The sequence below is a fragment of the Oryzias latipes genome, chromosome 16, assembly GCF_002234675.1.
Source record: "Oryzias latipes chromosome 16, ASM223467v1".
NCBI classification, from domain to species: Eukaryota; Metazoa; Chordata; class Actinopteri; order Beloniformes; family Adrianichthyidae; genus Oryzias; species Oryzias latipes.
In genome coordinates, this window is record NC_019874.2 from 18,672,752 (window position 1) to 18,696,133 (window position 23,382).

Here is a 23,382-nt window from a genome sequence, read left to right on the forward strand (position 1 = left end):
TCTCATTCCTTACTGTACATATCCTTGAATATAATGTGTAGAGTTGCACAGTTTGTAGCCAAGTGTGCCATTCTAAACTATATTCTACACTTTTTCATAGCTGCCGTGTTTGTTGCTTAAAAAAAATTAGAAATCCTTTTACATCTCATTGATAGTAAAAATATCAGTAGCAGTTAAAAAGGAAAATCATAAATATGTTCTCTGTATTTGGTTCCTGAATTTGGAAATCCTATGTTAAAACCCAATTTTTTTGGTTTTATGTAAAAAATAAACACAAATGTTTCTTTAGCAAACAGAAATATAAAAGCAGAAGCATTGTTATTTGTCCTTACAAATGGAAAAAGACTTCTATCAGTTATAAGGCAGGCTATTGGCAACATTTCTGCATAAAAGGCTCTTAACTTTCTCTGCTTTATAAGTTTGGATTGGGCAAGATGCAAAGCCTACCATCTGTTATAAAAGTTGTTTCTTCTTAACTACCTTTTTGCATAAATTTGCTAAACAATACTGGTTTTTTTTTATTTTTATGTTTTGGTGTTTGCTTAGAATCCAGTCCCCTCTGAGGTCCATCTGAGCTGCTGTTGTTGAGCCTCCTGCTGTTGTCCTTTAGACTCGTCCGATAAAGTCAGGGCCCCAGGTGTGCCAGCTCAACCCAATTAATGACAATGACGAAGGTCTAAATGGGACTGACAAAGCAGTCTATATGGCTTTGCAACAAATGCACACCGAATGTTAAAGAGTGAGGACATAATAAAGCTGTCATTCAAAAGACGCACATGAGGCACACCTAAACCTGTAATCACACACGGACCCGATCGTTTGTAAGGCTGAAAGAACCAATCAGGAGTCCTTTCAGGCTTCATTATATGTTTTGCCGTTTGTCATTTGACTAATGCAACTGCGCTGCATTCCAGTCATTTGCACCCGAAGAACATTGACTATTTATGGGAGCTTTGCAGGATCTGATGAGCACTCCCCCCAGCCAAACCGCTGAACCACACTCATCTGTCTAACCAAATGCTAGTTTACTGTTTTGTTTTCCATCAACAACTATGGCGATTTTCTTCTGTCACAGAAACCTTTTAAGTTTGTAGCAGTGGAGCCGTTTTGAATGTTAGGCTTTATGACAGAAAATGAGCCATTTCAGTGTGCGCACATGCAAGTGTATATTTGCATAAATGGTTTAAAAATTCATCGATAAGGTGCTCTCATCTCTGCTCATCAAGTTTGATGTCACAGTCACGTCCAAAGTCAGTCATCCGCCCACTCGCACGGTTGCTGACACACGTGAGCGCTAATACCGACAGGAGATTGAGAGCATGTGAGAGATAAAACGACCCAGCCGCTAATCTACCTGAAAAATAATTCCGTTTGATTAAATGAAGTTAGGAGTTTGGGGATGATGCTGTCAAGGTATGCTGGGAATCCCAGCTGTCTGGGGGAGGTGCAATCTTGCAGTTCAGCCAAAGTCACTTTCAATGACAGCTTCATAAAGGAAGGTGATGATATGTGATTTTTAATTTTTACATTTCAGTAGCAGATGACAGCTGGATGGAATAATTCTTTTGCATTAATATTTTAACATATCGACCATATTTGAAAAAGATATTGCCACTTAAATCATCGTGAAGGCAGTTTTTGGCTTAATGTTACTGAAGCAACTTTTTTAGCGTTCAAGGGTAGGCGCTGAACTTTCATAACTATTTCAATTTAAAAATTGTGCTTTGTGTGCGGCTGTGTTTTACTAGCCACTCAAATCCTGATGGTGCAGCCCTTCATTGCTGAAGATCTGTTGTTATTGTGGACTGTCCTTGGTCAGAAATCTTTATGTTTTTTTATTTTTTTATTTTTTGGCAAAGTAAATGAAGAAAACAAGTTTCTAGTTTGGTCCATAACATAATTTCCCTTTGGGATAAACTTGGAGTCACTAAACCAACTGAATTTTAGTGTACATAAAGGAGACCAGATAGATTCCAGAGCAAGTCAAAAGTTTTATTTTTATTCCTTATTTTTATCTTGAACCAATTTTTTAGATTAATTTTACTCCCAAGTCAGTTGTCAAATACAAAGAACGTACAAAGAATCTTTTTTAAATATGTACATAAATTCTTTCTGATGTAAATTTTCTGATTTACAAAACAAAATATTTTTCATATAACATGTGTTAGATAAATTATGAATGTGATATAGAAACTGCAAAACATTAAATTTAAAGTTTAAAAAATAGAAAATAAAAAAAATAAAAATAAAAATAAAAATAAAAATAAAAAAAAATTAAAAAATAAAAAGAGTAATTTACAGTAAATGAAATTGTAAAAACTTTGACAAATATACTTCTGATTTTACATTTGTCAATGTCTAACTATTGACAATAAATGAATACAAACCTAATAAAAAATAATAAGTAAGACTGCCTTGTGAAAAATTTTCAAAGCACTGATCTGTTCTCTTTTCTCTTTGATTGTCATCCGCTTTATCAAAGGATTCTGTCATAGGTCGGATGTTGCAACAGTTCTCAGTTCCCAAACCGCTTCTGCTTTCAATAGATTGTGCAAAAACACAGACGCAGCTACTGCAACTACAGTCATTAAGCAACAAATAAACCGACAGAAGTTGTGGTTTTCAGACAGAAACCAGCTCTGATTGTTCACCTCAAAGATCCGACTCAGAGTTTTTTTGAGATTGACTTAATTGTCACTAGTGTCTATTTTGATTTTGCTGTGTTTGGCAAGGTGCCATTGGTGGTTAATGAGAGGGGGGCAAGTTTTGCTTCTCAACAACCAATGAATAAAATCCAGTGTTTCCTCTTAACCATCGGTATCAGTCAAAATATTGTTGCAACCTGGGGGTTAGGCTCATGTGAAGTGGGGAGTTTTGGGGTACAATATTTTAAAGATTAAGTTATGGAATGATCCACAACAAGGTTGCAGATATTATCACTGCAAACATTTGGTAAATTTGCAGCAGTATGCGAAGCTCTTGTTAGGGCAGCAGGGACAAAGAAGATTATGATGTGTGCTCCTCCTGCGAGTATACCACCTCTGAAGGGTTTGCCTTCACCCATCGTTAGCTGGGATGTTCTCCAGTTAACCTTGTGACCCTAATTAGGACAAAGCTGGCACAGATGTTGGACGGAAATATGGGGTTGGTGAGGGTGTACGGGACCTTAAAGAAGAGCTGGACAATTAGGATTTAGGCAAAAGAGTATTGTTGAAAAATACATCATAAAAAGAGGCAAGTAGAACTTCTATTTTAGTGCACATCAAATGAATTTGAACAAAAGCTATTTAAAATGTATGCAATTATGTATAAAAAGGACATACTACAGTAGATTACACTGGTGTTGTTTGAGACCTATACTCTTCACAAAACCTTATACATCACAGATCTGCTGCTTTGGCAGGGACTTAAATAAAATGTTATACATGTATATGTAAATCCATGCATTTTTCATGCATGTTGATCATTTAACTGCAGGCTGCTGTCACCACGCCTCACTAATATCTATGAATAACATTAGTGTCCCTTTTCATAGATGGCTGCTGTTGGACGACTGATAATATATGCACCTTGAAAGAAGAAATGGCCTAAAAAATAAAGGATCCAACCCGAGCACACTGACAAAAGACAAATCGCACACATGATGCGTAAATACTGTAACTTTTAGTGCAGTATGATCAAATTGATCAAATCAACAATTTTACTATTTTATTGAATTTCTCTATATTTAAATCTTACTTCTTTTCAGTTGTCTTTGAAATATTATTTTGTCTGTTACGTTTATCTTTCCTGGAGTTTGGGCTTTTTGGGCACTAACAAAAGCATGTGTCTGATTTTTTGTTACCTGCTGCTTTGACAGTGGTAAAAATACTTTTTCCTCCAAATATCTTTTCTTCCCCCCATTGTGTGACGTTTCAGGTTTTTTTTTGTTGAGCTTCTCATGCTTTATCCCGGACTCTGTTGGTTCTGCCTCACCAAACGTCTCTCTGATTCAACCTCGTCTCTCTCTGCCATGGTGATATGGCTTCCTTTATTTCCATCATCTTCTTTTCAAATGTTCTCCTTTTTTCCTGCTTTCCTCATTTTCTTTGTTGTGTAGTGCAAGCTGTCAGGAGAGAAGATAAACATGGAATAATGAATGGAGTGGTAATTACTGATTGCATCCATACATACATTTACTGCAGCTCCTTCCTCCTGTTCCGCTTCACGTGTGAAACAACGGGACACCAGTCCATCACAGATGTATTGCTTCAGTGATAAACATGTTTTGTCAAAGACTTTTTTTTTGTTTATTCAATGCTTTGAAGCTAGTTGTATTGTGCATCCGTGATGTTGAACCTCATCTCAAATGAAAAGTTTACTGCTGGAAAGTAGAGCTTGAACAGGCTGAGCAGCACAGGACCCTTCCCCACTAGTGAAAGTCAGTAGGGACCAGTTCTAGATGGAGAGCGACAAGTTAGCAGAAGCCAACCAGTTTCCCAAAGAAGGCTTTAAAGACTGTCCTTCACTCTCTGTAGTAGTCCAATACACAAACAGATCCAGAGTTTTCATGGTGTGGCCTCAGAACTGGGTGGTGCGGGATGAGTCTCCCATTGGAGGTGGGGGAAAGCCTTTAACCAGATGATGTAAATCACTCCTTTTAAAGTTTCAGAAAAACCCACTCCTCTTTACTCATAAACATCCAAGCTCATGACCAAGGACAAATGAAATGTAAGATGGGTCCTCTACGGTTTGGAAAGTTAAAATCTCACTGCTACAGGACTCAGAAATGGCGCTACAATTCAAGGAGCCAACTGGTGACTCTCCAGCTGTTAGGGAGGAACTGCTTTAGTCAAACCTAACAGGTTGACCCACAGTCACCAAATCAATTATCAGCCTGCTTCTTAGAAACCAAGAGTTCTCAAGAGCAGTTGTCTGGCCTTTACGCAAGCCTTATGACAGCGTTAGGCAGAGGAAGTGGCAGAAAGAGCTCTCCTGTAGTCAAAAAGAGGTAGATGATTTTTTGATTTGATCTTGATTTTATTGATTTATTTCAAGTATTGTAGTGAAAGCAACAAAGAATTTACACATATTTATCAAACTCATTACAGAAATGATGAAATGCATAGATTAAAAAGACAGAAAACAAAACAAAAATGTCACTTAAATCATATATGCTTAATTAAATACAGTGATAATTAACTGAGGTATAAGTAGAGTTTGATTTATTGCTTGAAAAGGAGTGGGAAGAAGCAAGCTTATATAATCGCACCCCTACTGAGTTCATTCATTTGATAGTTTAACAGTGTTTTTAAATCCGGTTCTGATCAGATAGATTCTCTCCAAGTAACAAAATCCAGTGCCTAGAAATGATTGATGATCTTCAGAAAACATTCATTCATGATATCAGTAAACAGGAACGATACCGATATGTAATAATAATTGATTATCATTAGAACACATGATAACATCAAACTAGTAATTATTGCTACATGATAACCATGAAGCACTTTAAAAGGTCATAGGCCTGTGGCAGAAGATGGTAGAGTTCTCGCCATAGGCTGCCATGACAAGATTTTGAGACTATGAGGTGTGATGTATTCACAGGATTTGCAAACTTGCCTCCAACACTTGGTTGACGTGGTTTCTTTGGCCATTGAATTGAGCATGAAAAACATAGGACAGATTGATCATAAGCAGCCTACAAAACTCTGCAAAGAACTAGGCAGTGAATATCGGATCAGAACTGATGTCTCTTGGTCTGCTGTGAATCCCAAAAACATGTTTTAGTGTACAGTAACAGTTGCTTTAGCTGAGGGAAGCTTAGGCAAGACTGAGGTCTAAGAAGAGTATAGGAAGTGGTGACAACTGACCTGAAGGTGGTTGATGAGATAACTTGTCTTGATTGGAGTCACAACAGGCCGAGACGACCTACTTGACATCTTTCTCCAATGTTAGCCACGTTGTTTCCCCACATCAGATGCTCAAAGGTCGCCTGGTTGAAAAGTATTAGGATTTGAGGAATAAATCCACCAGAAATTGCTTATATTAATCTTTGACTTTTATAAAATCATGAATTAACTGAATCCTTCTGCACTGAATCAATTCGAGTGCAGAAGGACACCCAAGCCTAACAATACTAACAGCTTTGGCTTGTTTGATTTTGACCTTTTACCTTTTTTGCCATTAACTATTTAATCCCTGTCTTTGGGCAAACATTACATTTAAGAATACCTGTGAGGTAGATTGCCACACCAACAGCCAGTATTGAGTTATCACAGAGATAAAATTCAAAAATCAGAAAATGACTTTTGCGGAACAAATAGAAGTCAACTTTAAGATGAGGGAGTCAGACGTAAGCAGGAGTAAATCCTTGTAAGTAATAGCAAGGCAAGACAAAGCAATATCTGACACAAAGCACTCGTATTGGAGGACACCAGTTTTGCATATATATGGGAATAAATCAGCGTATTTGTTCTCTGCTGTCCTCTTTCTGTCCAAATAATCCCTTTGAAAATGTATATAGTGCCTAAGTGCTTGTGCAGATGGTTATTTGTGTGTCAATTCTGGTATTTCCAGCCCTGCTCTATGATTTGCATAAAAGCACAAGATTGAACTTCAAGTGGCGGTCGGACACTGCTGACTCTGAATGCTTGAGAAAGTTATGGAATCGTTTCTGAGCTTTGAAAAACTATAGTTCCAGTACATTTGACTGTATAATTAGTCAAGTGTTGCACACGCTTCCTCACCAATTTAGTTTTTTTAGGTGGTATTAGGAATTTAAAAACACACCATGATATCAAGGTTCTTTGCTTTGTGAGTTTTTCTTGTTTTCTTGTAAAATACATAAACTTAGTTACTTTTATATGAAAAAAATAATCATTTGCACATTTCTTTATAGCTTTTCATGTCAACCTGTGTATTTAAGTCTCTGTTCTTGAAAAGGCACATGAAGACAAGACGTCACCTTTAAAAAGGAAGAGAAAATTGTGGCGTGTTGTTCCATTAGTGGCCCAAAGAATTGACTCCAGAGTTATGTGATCTTCCATGGTAATTTCTGAAATGCTCTATCATTATTTATGATGATTTCTGAATTAATTTACATTTACGCAGCAACACAAAGGACTATCACAGTGAGGTTACCATGGTAACAGCAATGTGACAAATCATTATCTGCTGCATCTTGGAAAAGCTCAACATGTTCATTTCTGAGAACAATATCTTTTTATCTGCCGTCTGACTGAAACATTGTAATTAAAAGCAAGAGTTTTCAGGGTTTGCTCTTCTTGACATTACATTTCTACACATTACTTTTTGTTTTTAACAAATGGGCTCCTGTGAGTCTGGTTTATATTTTGAATATTGATATGCTGAGCAATAGGTTATGAGCTGGAGTCAGTGTCTATGGAGAGTTTATGTAGTTAAAAGTGAGGATGCTCTGAGATAACTGAAACCAGGCATTCCCAGGTCGGCTAACTGTTCCAGTGTGGGTCTGGGGTCCTGGCTGGACACGCCTCTCCAGGAAATCTCTAGGTGGCATTCCAACACGTCTAAACCACTTCAGCTTTTTTAATAATTCATCCCCATCAGGAGAAATTCAGTTGTCCAGCACCCATCACTTACACATCAATTCAAATTGAAAGTAAATTAAAATAAATAAATACTTTAAATACTTCCTAAAAGATATAATGAAATCTGATTATTTATTATAAACTCTTATAGCAGCTGGGATAAAAGATCTGTGGAACCTCTCAGTTCTGCCGCGCAGTGAGATTCCTGTCACTGAGGACAGTCTGCATTCTGCTCCCCATTCAGTCCTCCAACAGAGACCCTACAGAGTGAACCCCCCACCCAGCACAGAAAACACACTTCTTAATCAATTTGTCCAGCCGATTACTGTCCCTCGCTGTGATGCTTTTGCCCCAACAGACCGCACCATAAAAAAAACAGCACTCTTGATTCCTCTCAGTGGCTTCCAAGGAAAGGAAGCTCATTTCCATCCACTGTATCCATTTTAAAAATTGTCCACAGACCACAGGTCTGAGGGTGAAAACATGCGAGCCTCACCTTTTCATTTCACTCCCTTTTCTACAATAGACCAGCACGCAGTCAGCATTACCACAGATCCACCATCCATCTGTTGTCTTCTGCTCTGTCAGTCACTCGCTTTCAAACAGAACGCCAAGAGGCTTAAACTGGTCTGCTTGGGCGTGTGACTCATTCATATCTTGGAGAAAGCATTTGATCTTTTTCTGAGTGAGAACCACGGCCTCTTCTCAGCAGCTTCAAACTCCACCAGCATGAGCTGGAGGTCATGGCCTGATGAAACCAGAAGTTATCCAGTTATCTGCAAAACAGAAAAGACTGGATTCTAAAACTCAAAAATAACAATTGCTGTGAAAGCATTTAGCAGATCTTCCTATTTCTTCCGGTTGGTGGCATGGTGGGGGGTTAGATGTTTTGTTTTAGGACACAGTGACAGCTGAGCCTGAGCCGTAAACCCACCCCTATGCAATGAGTGGCAAGCAGTTTCTCAACCCACTGAGCTAAAGTTACCCCTGTCTGTCACAAATGGGGTGATGGGAATAATAATACACATTATTTTTAATACTGTTTTGTCCAACTGCCACAGATTTCCATGAATGTATATTCCATAAATCTGTGTGCTCCTTTTTAGGATTCATTTATTTCTGAGCTGACTCTGGATTTCTCTCAAACTCGTGCATCTAGAAACACAAAACTTAAAAGAAATGCCCTTTTTTCCCACACCTGAGATAAATTCCTATTTGAAAGCCAAAAATTAAATTGCTGTTGAAAACAATCAAATAAAAACTCTGAGGGAGTGCGTGAGAAAGGGATGTTTTACTTGTCCATTAGAGCACTTCAAACATTAGAGACCTATGTTATTCAGTTTCTTTTTGCAGAGTTTTAGAGGCATTCTATTGATCAAGAAGACACCAGCTTGGCACTCAAAGCTACTCAGAGCAGAGAAGATGGCATTAGGAATATAAAGTGAGCTCTAGCCCTTCAGGAGGCGTGTCTTTTCTCATTTAAAGTGTACTCCAGTCTGAAAACGTCTGATACTTGGATGGTCATAAAATGATGTCAGGCTCTGCAGAATGTCTGCAAAATCCACATCGGGAATGATAATGCAAAGCCAGATAAGAGCTGCAACTTCTGCTTTAGTCTTAAAAAAAAGCATTACATCATCTCCTTTCCAAGAAATGTTCATTATGCACATGTCATCCGTGTCTCACTAGCCTATTGCCATATTTAGTAACGCAACGTTTTTTTCATATTTGCTCTGACTGAAGGAAATTCCTCGTCTCCAGACACCAGTAGTGGAAACCTCTCTTTAGACTCTCCTAGTTACCGTTTTTAGACTTCCTAGAAGCAAACTAGGCTGCATAACACATGCACACATCCCAGCCGTGAAGCATGGCACTTCTCTCACTCTCTGCAACACTTCCTTTGCACTTCATTTACCCCTTCCTCTTCCTTAGGAGTAGAAACAGCGACAGAGGTGTTTCCTCTGAGGTGCAATTACAGTCAAAAAAGGCATGTTATCCTGTCTGAATATCCACATACATCGGGGTGTGCTTGTGTGTGTGCACTTGGCTCACCCCACTTAATTCCCTACCTCTTCAAGGCTTTTTTGTTATGCAAGATCCAGACGTTCCCTAGAGTTGTGAATATGTCTGTTAAAGTATGTGTGAATGCTTTTCATGCTCTTTCTCCTTCAGCAATAAGGGTCGTCTTTTTTATTTTTTCCCAACCTTAAGTTTAGTCTTCTCACTGCTGTAAGAAATGGAGACTTGAGGCTGATTTGCCCAGATTTACCTTTCAGAGTCTCTAAGGGGCTTTCTGTGCCTGTGTGTGCTATCATGTGCAAACTGTCGCTGCATGTCTCACTTGACTGCAAGTAGCCAGCCCCGCTTCTGGCTTTATGATACGAGACAAGTGCAATTAGTAGCTCAGCATGACGGCGGAAATACTGTGGAACCAGGAAAGATTTTATGGACTGTTGGTTGGAAAGCAAAAAGGGTCATTTAGGGTCAGAAAACAGGGGATTATAGACACCTTCACCTGCATGTGCACACTTATCCACCAGTCTTCCATCCCTCTTCTATTCCTGCTTTGTCCTGTGCAGGGGTGCTGGTGTCTATCCCAGGTAGGCTGTCCATCCCTGACAGACTCCAAATATCTTCAACACAAAGATTTTTCACACATTTTCCCTTTTAAATTGTGCCTCGTTTTCTCCTGCCGGTCTGTCTCACTCACTTTGACCTCCTTCTGTCCTGTCTGCTTTCCATTGCCTCCCCTCGTCTCTAGCCCTCTGCCCCGTGATGTCAATGTTTGTTAGGACCACAACACAGGACACACTTTTTCCCCATGAACTTGTTCATCCTTCCCTGTGGGCTTGTTTTTCACGTCAAAGTTAATTTAACTGTATTTCAACATTTGTTTCTCTTTGTTAACTGATAGCACTTGTGTACACATTGATTTAAAACTTCAGCAGACTTTTTGACTGCTCATCAAAGTCAAAGTCAAAGTTGGCTTTGTTGTCAAATGTACTGCATCCATAAAGACATACAGCACAGATGAAATTGCTTTCCTCTCACCCCACAGTGCAAGCATCATATAAAAAATAAATAAATAAACGACTTAAAAAATAGATAAAAAGACAGCAATAATAAGAAGAATAACAGTAGTCTAAACAGTGCAGAGAGCAATGAGATGGTTAAAGTGGCAGTTTAAAGTGACAACAGTGCTGAGAACAGTAAGTGGATGAGTTAGTGATGGCAGTCTTTGGTGAAAGTGGTGATCTGAACTGTTGTGAAAGTTTTCAGTGTGGGCTTGTAGGACCAGAGGGGCCAGAGGGGGGAGGGCAGGGAGGGAGTTGAGTGTCCTTATCGCCTGATGGAGGAAACTGTCTTTTAGTCTGCTGGTTCTGGCCTGCAGACTTTGCAGCCTCCTCCCTGATGGCAGCAGGTTGAAGTGTCTCTGGGATGGGTGTGAGGGGTCCCCTGCAATCCTGATGGCTTTGCGGGTGAGGCGGGAGCGGTAAATGTCCGAGAGGCCAGTAAGAGGGACACCAACGATCTTCTCAGCTGTTCTCACAATGTGCTGCAGAGTCTTCCGGCAGGACGCGTTGCAGGCTCCGTACCACACGGTGATGCAGCTGGTCAGGATGCTCTCGATGGCCCCCCTGTAGAAGGTCTGCATGATGGGGGGAGGAGCTCTGGCCCTCTTCAGTTTGCGGAGGAAGTACAGGCGTTGTTGGGCTTTCTTGGCGAGTGATGCAGTGTTTTGGTTCCAAGACAGGTCGTCGGAGATGTGCACCCCCAGGAACTTGGTGCAGCTCACCCTTTCCACAGCAGCACCATTGACGATCAGTGGAGCGTGCTGGGTGGGAGTTCTCCGGAAGTCCACAACCATCTCCTTTGTCTTCTCCACATTCAGGTGGAGATTATCGTCTTTGCACCACAGAGCCAGCCTGCTCACCTCCCTTCTGTAGGGGGTCTCATCGTTGTTGTTGATGAGACCCACCACTGTTGTGTCATCCGCAAACTTGATGAAGAGGTTGGAGCTTGATGTTGGGGTGCAGTCGTGGGTCAGCAGAGTGAAGAGAAGGGGGCTCCGCACACATCCTTGGGGACCCCTGTGTTAATTGTAATGGTGCTGGAGGTGTTGTTGCCGACACGAACTGCCTGTGGTCTCCCTGTCAGAAAGTCCAGAAGCCAGTTACACAGGGAGGTGTTGAGTCCTAGCTGGTCTAGCTTGTGGATGAGCTGCTGGGGGATGACTTTATTGAAGGCGGAGCTGAAGTCAATGAATAGCATTCTGACATGAGAGTCTTTTGTTTCCAGGTGAGTGAGGGCTGAGTGGACGGCTGTTGAGATGGCATCATCGGTCGAACGGTTTGACCGGTATGCAAACTGGTAGGGGTCCAGAGTGGGGGGGAAGGTAGACTTGATGTGCTGCATGACCAGCTGCTCAAAGCACTTCATGAGAATGGGGGTGAGAGCGATCGGGCGGTAGTCATTGTAGCAGGAGGGAGAGGACTTCTTTGGGACCGGGATGATGGTGGTGGCTTTGAAGCATGAGGGGACAACAGCCTGGCTCAGTGAGAGGTTGAAGATGTCGGTGATGACATCTGTCAGCTCATCAGCACAGTTCCTCAGGACACAGCCAGGAATGTTGTCAGGTCCTGGGGCTCTCTGTGGCTTAATGCTTCCCAGTGAGCGCCTCACGCTGTCACGTGATAGCATCAGCACTAGGTCACTGGGAGGGGGAAGAGTCTTCTGTGCCGGGATGCTGTTGTCTGCCTCAAAGCGGGCAAAGAAGGTATTTAGCTGGTCCAGCAGAGGGGTAGAGTAGTCGCAGGCCTGTGGGGCGGGCTTGTAATCCGTGATGGTCTGGATGCCCCGCCACAGGTTCCTGGTGTCACCACTGTCGCTGAATCGGTCAGCCACCTTCCTGGAGTGCTCCCTCTTGGCCACCCTGATGCCTCGTGACAGGTTGGCCCTGGCTGTTCTCAGACCAGCTTCATTCCCAGCTCTGAAGGCAGCGTTCCGTTCCCTCCAGAGTCTGTGGACGTCTCCTGTCAGCCATGGCTTTTGGTTGGCTCGAAGGGTGATGGTTTTGGTGACTGTGACATCATCCATGCACTTCCTCATGTAGGATGTGACAGTCTCCGTGTACTCCTGGAGATCAGTGATGTCATTGTAGGTGGCTGCTTGTTTGAATATACTCCAGTCAGTGGTGGCAAAGCAGTCCTGTAGAGCCTCAGTAGATCCCTCAGGCCACACCCGAACCACCTTTTCAGCTGGTCAGATGGCTTTGACCTTTGGCCTGTATGCTGGCATTAGCATGACAGTGGTGTGGTCTGAGGCGCCCAGGTGGGCGAGGGGAAGGGCTTTGTAGGCTCCTTTGTGTGCGGTGTAAACATTGTCCAAGATGTTTTTACCTCTTGTGGGGAAGTTGATATGTCCATGGAGTTGTGGAAACACGCTCTTAGGGTTTGCATGGTTGAAGTCCCCGGCCAGGATGAGGAAGGCATCAGGGTGAGCTGTCTGCTGCTCACTGATGTGCTGGTGTAGTTCATACAGAGCCTCACTCCTGTTGGTGGTGGAGCTGGGAGGGATGTATGCTGCTACCAGCAGTATGGAGCTAAATTCTCTCGGCAGGTAGAATGGCCGGCATTTAACGATCATAAACTCAGCCAGGGGGGAGCAGTGTTGATAGACCACTCTGGCATTCCGGCACCAAGCATCGCTGATGTAAACACACAGACCTCATGCCACATTTGTAGAGAGAAACAGATCTAAATATCAACACTTAAACTTATGTACATGTCAGAGTACTCAGAAAAGCAATTTTAAGCTTAGTTTTCTTATATACGTCCTCATCATCACAACAAAGCCACAAGCACATGTTAAAAACACCAAAAAACACATTTTAGGACCTGTAAGCAAGAAATTAAAAGTTAATATTTTAAATATTCAAAACACAACTTTGTTGAATTGTTTAATCCTCACAGGAAAAAGTGTTTTACCCAGAATACCTCCACATTTTCAAATTATCTAGATTTTCTGCTTTAATATTTTGTTTGATTTTTGCTCCTGCAATATTTTTAGGCTTTTAAAATATTCGTGTAATGAATGTGTGTTCTATGAGCATAAAATCAGAGCAAATCTAGTATTTACATTCCTCTTCTTTTCCTATTTGAATACCAAGATTTAGCTATGTACCCATAAGAAATTCTGCTATTTTGTGCTTAAATTGCTTGGGGTTTTTTTCAACATAAAGGACCATACTGTCATCTCATACTGTCCCATACTGTCAAAGTATCCATTTCTAAATCACAAAATGCTGAAATATTTACAGAATTCAAAAACTATGATTATATCATAGAAAGGTTCAATGTTTTTGCATGTTTGTTTGTTCCTTTTCTGTTAGAAATCAAATCTGAAATCAAAGCTGGCAAGGATGTCCCAGTTTTCCAACGGTATTTAAATGCATTTCGGTAACCTGTCCATATGGATGGAAGGTAAAAACAAGGAAAAACTCACTATAGAATTTTTTTTACCAAAACTTCTTTTCCTTATGTGTAAGTATATTTAAATCACTTTCTCTATAAACATATTGTATGTATTTTGATGTTTTTTATTTACAGATTTCCTTGTGACTTATTTCTCTGCATATTCCTCCGTCTTCCCCTGCCTCTGTCCTCTTCATGTAGGGGCAATGGCACTCACTCACCCCCATTGACAGATTACTCTCCTAATGGAATTTAATTATGTATCCCTTCCTTGTGGCGATTTAGCCAGGAAAAGACCAGCAGCGGGAGTTTGCAGGAGGACAGCAGAGGGGGTGGGGGGGTGGAAGGAAAAAAGGAAAAAAGGAAGAGAGAAGCTCCCATTTCCTCCAGTGGTGCTGGAAACGGAATCATCTCTGTTTTGATTTGGAGAAATGTCCTCTTGCAAGACTTTGAACTGGAGTGAAGGATGTTAGAAAGAGGGAAAACAGAGAGACGGACAGAGAAAAGAAGAGTGTACATGACCAGGAGAATTTGCTGCTCAGCGAAGCATGCATAGAAACGTGTTTGTGTGTTTGAAGGGCGTAAAACTTAGAATGAGGACTTCCACTGAAATTCACTCTAGTACATCTCTAACCATTCATAAATCTAACCATGGCCAAAAGGTGTTTTCTTGTGCCTCCTTATTCTCCCTTGATTCTACGGATCTCCTTGCACTTCCCTCTTTTTGACTCCCTTTCTCTCTCACTGGGGATCCTAATTAGGCTTGGCTGCTCTTTGATGTTGTCGCCTTGGCAACAGTCACCATGACGAGGCTGGGTCTGCACACTCTCTCTCAAACTCACTCAGGCACATGCAAACACATGAGTACAGTACACACACTCGCATGCAAATGTGTGTTTCTGAAATCATTAAAGAATAAAGGCGGTGTTTGACCCACGGTTCAAATGGCAGCTCACACAATGACTTAGTTGTTGTGCAAGTGATGCTGAACATGTTTGTTCGTCCTTGTCATCACCGCATGCACGCCCAAGTAACAACAAAAGAAGAAACACCCCGCCATGCAAGATATAGATAATGATGAATTCTTCAGTGAACATATCCACAGGTGGTGGAAGAAGGCAGAGCTTCAATCCGGCATCCTCGCTAAAGAAATCTGTTGGTCTGCAGCTGTCATGCATGCTAAGTCTCCGTGCTTGACTTGCTGCTGTGGATTTTGTTTTCCTAAATAAATGTTTGCAGGGCTAAAAGCCCTTTAGATTGATCATGAGCTAAGTAGCAATTGTTGGATCATTGGCTCTTGTCCAGAGCACCATCTGCTAGACTCAGCTGATCTACTGCAAGGGAGTTCCTCATTTCTCTCATTGTGCCCTGACCTTTCTGTTTGTTCTGTGCAGTCACACTATTCTGGCTCTGAGTCTTTTCTAACGTCTTTTGTACTAAATTTTCACCTTAAAGTTCCACTCCGATCATCATTTGATCATTTTCAAAAGTGTTTCCAGTAGTTTTTTAATTAGAATTATGCAGTTTTCAGTCAAAATCAAAACACCTCTGTTGTTTCCTAGGACATACAGTATATAATCCGGCAGTAGTTCACCAAAAATTCTCCTCTAAATTGTGGGCGGGACTGTTGGTGTTGAGTAAGCCCACACCTATATCCCATCATCCCTTTGTTAACACTCTCTCCCGCTAGCTTACAGCCCCTCACACCCCCAACCTACCATTAGCAGAGCAACAAACAAGGAAAATGTAGAGATACATGGATGTCTACAAGTGAATGCATCAGCATGGAGAGGAGCAGGGAGCTTGTGGCCTCTGTCACAGCTACACGCTTTTTCCAACAACATTATTTGATCTGCTCCTGAATCACAACAATTTGAAAAAAGAAAGTACCGGTACTCAAAAATAGATTTTTAAGCTTAATTTTCTTTATTTATGACCTCCATCATTAGAAAAATGTCACAAAAATATGCTAAAAATTGGATATTTATCGGAGTGGGACGGTGTTAAGACAACACAGTTCACAATTTAAGTTCTTTAAAAAAAAATAAAAAAAAGGTATAATAATTAAGAGAGCTGCAGATTTCCATGCCAGCTCCACACATAATCGGAATCCCTCTGATGTCTTGTAAGAGTTAAATTCCTCTCAAGTCTCAAGATCTATGAGAGATCTGTGAAATTTTCCTCATGTTTATCTCTTTACTGCACTTTATATATCTCTGCGTGGTTCAATCAGCCCCACCGCCGCCCTCTCCTTCTCCCTCAGCTCCCATTAGGATCATCTGGAGGAGGGCCCCTGCAATGAAACCTGCTCTTACTACTTTCTTGTAGCTGCAGCTCCGGTGACAGAATAAAGAGTAACAACAGCAATTACCAACACAAGACAAACACAGATAATGAGGGAAAACAGCAATTAAAGTAACACTGGTACCAAGGGCAGATATTCAGTTGTACTCAAGGGTGAAGATAAGCAATAAACTGAAGGTTTTCTCCAGGGCAGATACTGCAGGTAACACCAAAAATAGTTTTGTCATTAATGAAGGAAATAACCAGTCATTTTAGACAATTTTAGATTAAGAGGTGTAAGAGTTTTGTCTGCATATTGAAAGAATTTCCCTGTTATAGACACGTGAAGGGGATTCACAGGAGTCAAAGGGAGATGTTTGCCGGATTTTGTTTTTATTTTACAGAAATCAACATTTCATCTAGTTCCCAGTTGCATGCAGCATGAAACAAACACACATAAATGCATTTAATTTTTATAGAAGTCTTTTCCTCAGGATAATCTTGTATGCCTTAAGGCCTGTTCACACCGGGACGAATTTCGCCGGCGATTTTCGCCGACGTTTAACGCCTCGTGACTAAACAGAGGGCACCAACGAGAGTGTGCACACCGACGCGAAAAAACGCCACGCGTTAAAGCGTCAAAAAAAAAAAACGCCTCGGGTTCGTTTTTTTTTTTCGACGCGTCGCGTCGAAATCTACTCGACCAATGAGAATGGCGCTTTTGCTCACGTGTCTGGAGCTTCTGAAGTTACAGTAAAACACAACTTGGGGGCGCTCAAACACAAAACTGCCTTGCTGAGCACACATACCAGCGAAGAAGATAGACGCCAAGTAGCGTCTACACAGCCGCGAAGAAATAATGACGGACATTCTAAAATATCCCCGAACCAAGCACCAGTTGGAGCTACTGGTGCTTGAAATGTTCATGTTTTCTTTGTTTGATTCTGATAAGCGCGTAAATACTTGCTCTCTTCTTCTGAGTGAAAAGCGACTTTAAGAAGCGTAAAGTTGCGCAGCGCCACCTTGTGTACAGGAGTATTTCTGTTTACATTAAGCGCCATCTAATGTCAGGGAATGAAATTGCATGTTCACTCCACGTCAGCGAAAATCGCCTGGGTGTGAACACAAAAAACGTGGCGAAAAACGCTGGCGAATAACGCCTGGCGAATATTCGTCCCGGTGTGTACGGGCCTTTAGTCACATGCACTCACACAGGGGTTGACCCGTACAAGTGCTGCAGGCTTTTAGGTTGTCCGGACCCGTCGAAGGTCGTAGAACAGTGAGGTTGTATCTCAAAGGTAGCACAGGTGTGCCTTGCAGTTCCCTTGAGGCTCATGCGGCCACCTTAAGGGTTTCATTGTTGTGCGTCTGGTAAGTGTATTGTGAAAATTCATAAGGATGACGCAAGTTAGATGTGCTTATGGCGTACAGGCAATAAGGTATTAGTAAGATGGCGCCTTACTGACTGTGTGCAAATGCTGCATGCACTGGGCAGGCTTGTAGGACGCTGACACAAAAAGGCTCTGATAGTCTAATTTCCTAAATACTAACAGTCAGGCTGCATGTAAGGAGCGCAGACTTATCACATAAACAGCACTAACGGTCCCTGGTGCAATGTGCAGAATTTTGGGGTATTGAAAAAATGAAAAGTCCTGCTTCTCACCTACTTCACCTTTACTTTACTCTTGCGTGTTGTACAAATGTTTACGATAACCTGTTGTCCGCGGCACGCCATTGAAACAATATGCACAAACATTTTCGCTCTCACTGGGCTCACTGGGTGGTCTACTACTTTAATGTTTCCTTTTGCCCACCTGCGTGCCCCCGTACAGGTTTGCCCATTATTCGCCTTCAGACAGCCCATTTCCCCCTTAAGGGCAGTTGTAACTAAGGTCTTAGTTAGTGAATCCCTCAGAGTTTTTGACAGTTAATGTGTCCTTGGGCAAAACAACGTAATCCCATGTCTGTTATCCTTGCTCAAGTAATCTTAACCAGCTCAAAAAAGAAAATATACACGTATATATATATTTTCTTTTTTGAGCTGGTTAAAATTACTTGAGCAAGGATAACAGACATGGGATTAAGTATATATATATATATATATATATATATATATATATATATATATATATATATATATATATATATATATATATATATATATTAGTCATTTAATTTTTAGGAGTGTGTAGGATTCCTGAATTATGCCTTAAGCAAAAAATGTTGTTGAAAAAACATGTCACAAAAAAGAAAATCTGAGGGATGATGGAACATTTCAAGCTTGACGTTTAAGACAAAGGATTTTTAGATCACATTCTGAATTTAATATTTCCCTTAGATCTCTCCTTTCACTTCTCATGAAAAGTTTGGTTGCATCAGATCTTTTGAAGAAGTAGAGTGGTTAAAAAAACAAACCTGAACAGACCAGACACTGACAACTTGTGACCCACCTCATAACTATGATCTAGTCTCATGTTTAAGGTTTTGTAATAAAACATTCATCAGTATTATCACTATTTTGCTGCCTCTCATCAACTCACCTTTAACTAAATTAAATTCAGAAGTATCAGGAGGGGTGCAGAGGCCCTTTAAGGTGTGAACCTAAACCAGAAGAAGGAAGGGGAAAATAAGCAAAGTCCTTCTTATCAAGAGATTGATTAGGTGACATTCTCTATTAAAGCAGATGTTGTAGCTTGTTTGTCAGCAGCATGTGTTCAAACATCATCAGTGATTTCACTGATTCCTTTTATAATAACCGGAAGAATATGGTTGGTCACAAACAAGTCCACTTATCTGGGTTGTCAAGGATTACTTACTTAAATTTGGTGCAGAATATCACATTCTGATGTCTATTTTGTCACTTTTCTGAAATTTTTACCCAAGCAAATCCCAGTCGTCCTGTTAGCGAGCTAACATAAGGGGAAACCCTGAAGATTCCACTAAAAAAACTGAGACTGTTTGATACTCAGTAAACATTTCAGACTCCACAAACCCTTACTGGAATGCTAAATGTTGCCGTTCATGACAGGGTAATTAAAACTCAGCAAGTGTGGCTTACTTTCAAAGGAGCACTGTTCTCTAAGGCCTGTCTGGTTTGGAAAGTGTGAAAGATGCATGTTAAAGGTTCCAATGTCAGCTTTATAAAAAGCATGTGAAAGTTTTACGTCTTGATTTGATTACAGTACTGGGATACTTTTTGTATGATGTCTGCGTTCTGTGTTTCAGCAAATTAGCACCTATTTTGGAGCAATCAGTTGACCACCTTGAACAGCTGAGTTTTTCTGAATGAGGCCATAATGAAACAAGAGCTCATAAGTTTGAGTTTAGGTTTTTATTTTGAATTCTTGTAAAAATGACATAATTGAATTATGAAAAGCAGAAATCTTGAGGATGAGTGATGATATTGAACAATGTGATAATGAGTGATATTAAAGAGCAGCTGGAAAACGGCCCGGAAAGTTGATGATCAGGAGCAGAACCATGAACGCCGTGAGAATCTATCTCTGGGGTGTCACCATCAGCTGGTTCTGCTCCTGATCAGCAGCTTTCCGGGCCGTTTTCCAGAATGTGAAGGAGAAGGGGGTAGAAAAGGGTTTGCATAACAGCCTGACAAGTGGAGAGACGAACAATGAATTCAAAGAGAGAAAACTGACATTGATTGGATGGGAAGAATAAATAAGAGCCATGTCGCTATTTGACCAAAACAATAAGAAAAACAATGAATGTTTGCAATGACATCATTCTCCGACCTGTACGACTGGATAGCTTTAGTATTACTCACCAATCTTGTTGCACCCTTAATGTTAGGTTGGGGATGTAAGAGACTGTAAGCTAGTGGGAGAGAATGTAAACAAAAGAATGATGGGAAGGGGACGGACAACTCCGCATCAACAGTGCCGCCCACAACTCAAGTGAATTTCTATTGAACTTCTGCCACTCTGCAGAAACTATGTCCTAGAAAATGACATAGAAGACCATTGGGAACGTCTTTACAAACACAAGAGGTGATTGGAGAGGGTCTTTAAATTTAAAACCATTTCAACTATTCAAGCCAGAATTGTCAAATATCAACTGAACCAGAAAAACACTTGAATATTAACTTGTTTGTTTCAGAAATGTTTGAAGTTATCATTCTGTATTAATAGCCTCTGCAGATGCCAGCACCTCTTGTGTCAACAAGTTTCTATCAGATTGCAGCAGGAAGAGGTCCCCTAACAGCCATAGGCACAGTCTCCATCCTCACTCTCCCTGCACTTCTCAGATTTTCATCTTGGTGCACTCAGTAATGTGATCAATGCTATCTTGACTACTTACAAAGTGCTCAGGGTCAAACTGAGAATCTGAACAAAAGTAATGTTTATCTCACTCTGCTGTAGAGAGCAGGCTGATTCATCTGATACATCAACCTACAACACATTAAAATGCAAGCAGCACATTGTGCGCAGGTAGTAAATCGTGTTGATCAGTGCTCTTTTCAAAAACTTAAATTTTCTCCTCTCTAATGCATAAATGTTGGTAAAAAACTCTATTGTAAGCACGTGTGATATGTTTGCAAGATTCAAGCAACAGTGTCAGACAACAAAACAGAGATCTATTGGATATTTTTACATTTCATATGTAGTGTTGAAGGCATGCCATTTGGTCTGTGTGACATTTACATAACAATGATGCACTTTTACAGATTTTGTGTTCAAGATTGGTTTACCATGTAAAGACCCACTCCGATCATCTTTTGATATATTTTAAAAGCATTCCCAGTGGTATTTGGTTTTTAGCCCAAATAAATAAATCTGTGTCATTTTCTTGGACATATTTTCTGCAGAGCAGCAGGTTTTCATCATAAATTCACTTGAGTTGTGGGCGAGACTGTTGGCGCAGAGTAAGCCTGTCCCCTTTTCCCACATCTATCTGTTTACGTTCTCTCCTGCTAGCTTACAGCTCCATACAACCCCAACCTAATATGATGGGAGCAGCAAAATGGCAAATAATATTGGAGTTTTCCAGCTGTACAGTTTGGAGCCAGATGTCAGCTCAGACGAGGAAAGCAAAGACGTACATTGATCTATTTGTCTGCAAGTATGCATCAGAATGGAGTGGAGCAGGGAGCTTGTGGCCTGCAATTGAGGTCCTACATCTGCTCCAAGCTTTTTCCAATTGCATTTTTTCGTCTGCTTCTGATTCACGATTTGAATAAAGAAATACTCAGAAATGCAGTTGAAGCCTAATTTTCCTTATAAATATCCTCATTCGTGAGAAAAATTACACATAAACATGTTAAAAATACAAAAAAAAAACAGATTTTCATCGGAGTTGTTCTAAGGGATGCAAGAATTGTTCTTCAAAATAGCATTTTGCAGCAATGATTATCTCTAATTCTTTCAGTGCATGTTATCCCAGCATTACAAATTTATTTTGTGCTTCTAACGTTTTCTAATAATGGGAGGAACTCATGCGATTCCACCCGGGACTCGACCTTAAATTTTGCTAATGAAGGGAAGGCTTGTACCCATTACGCGGAAGAACTAGTGGATCAGGGACCTTCTTTTAAAGGAATAAATGATGCGGTTTTAGTCATTACAAACCTTCAGAGTTTGGATGACTCAGCAACTCTGGTTTAGTATTAGCAAAACAAGCTCTACAAATGTATAATGAAATGAGCAAGACAAAAGTGAAAAGAGGCTGAACTGCTAGTTGAACAAGTGCCTTTTACAATTGGAGGAGGGACATTTTTTGATGCTGTTTCCTGCGATTATTATATCACTGCTGATAAAATGTGTCATTGATTTGTTTACTCTGGGTATGTCCCTCTTGTCCTTGCAGCTTTTCGTCATCGACAATGGAGCGGACGACTGGCGAATAGCCATGACGATGGAGAGGGTTCTGCTGATTGCTCTGGAGCTGCTGGTGTCTGCAGTGCATCCAGTGCCAGGGGACTTTAAATTTCAGTGGCGGGCACGGCTGGCCTTCTCGTACGCGCCTTCGCAGGCCGAGGCGGACCTGGACATGGTGCTGAGTGTGCCCATGTTCCTGCGCCTTTACCTCATTGCCAGAGTCATGCTTCTACACAGCAAACTCTTCACCGACGCCTCCTCACGGAGTATAGGTGCCCTAAATAAGGTCAGCGAGGCTTCTGCTTCTGTAAAGCATCCATTCACCAGTCAAAGGCTTAGCTGGAGCAAAATGAGTGCTGTAAAGGTATTAAAGTCAAGGAGCCCATCTTCCTGCCTTCTCTCCATTTGTAGCTTAGAAAATATTTTCTGCTCTTGCTAGTCACCGTGTTACTCCATTAAAGAGCTAAGATGGAAGTTGCGACAAATCTTTGATTATATGACATGCAGTGGGAGCGTGAAATGAAAACAAGGGAATAAAATTGGAATATTCAAGAAGACTGCCAAGACGGTAATGATGTTCAACAATTAACATTTTTGTATGATCAGGATGCAGAGATGGCATGTAAACATGCCAACAGTGGGAAAGGAGATGAGCAGCACCACAGATGGGGCAGACTTTTGATGAGGGGTTTAGCAGTTTGGAAGAGTATTGGCGATGGCATTCCTCTGACCCCTCAGGCTCCAAGTGACAGGAAGAGGAGGTGAAGCTGCCATTAAAGTGCTGCTCTAAAATGACAACTCATTTATCATCTGGTTCACCCTTCCAGGGCTCAATCACCAAATGATCCATGTGCTAGAACCTGATGCTCTGCCTCTTTGTGACATTTGAGTTATGAGTAACAGCCACTGTGAAATAAGCTAATTAGTTAAAGACACTACATAACTTAATCTGAGTCAGAGGTCGAGATCTAGTATTGACACTAATCACAGTGAGAATCTTTGAGGACTCCCATGACCAGAAGGAACTACAAAGACTAATTGTTATAAGCAGGAAAAGTTTTTTTTTTTTTGTTTTAATAATCCTAAATCAGATTTACCTCTGATATTCAGTGGCCCTGAAATGCAAATCACATCAAATCATTCAATGTGAAAACATTAAAGATCACAACAACAATTTAAAAGAAAACAAATAATAATGAATACAAAGTGACTTTTCGCGTGTAATTTTCTAATTCGTACGGCCAG

General features: G+C 40.9%; 1 protein-coding gene across 1 annotated transcript in view; it reads left to right on the forward strand.

The window, feature by feature from the left end:
• The window catches only part of LOC101156116 (small conductance calcium-activated potassium channel protein 2), a 78,198-nt gene that overhangs the window by 21,108 nt on the left and 33,708 nt on the right, over positions 1–23,382 (forward strand). Inside the window, exon 4 of the mRNA XM_011485308.3 lies at positions 22,127–22,423. Coding sequence (XP_011483610.1) covers positions 22,127–22,423 — 297 coding nt within the window. The remainder of the gene's footprint in view (positions 1–22,126; positions 22,424–23,382) is intronic.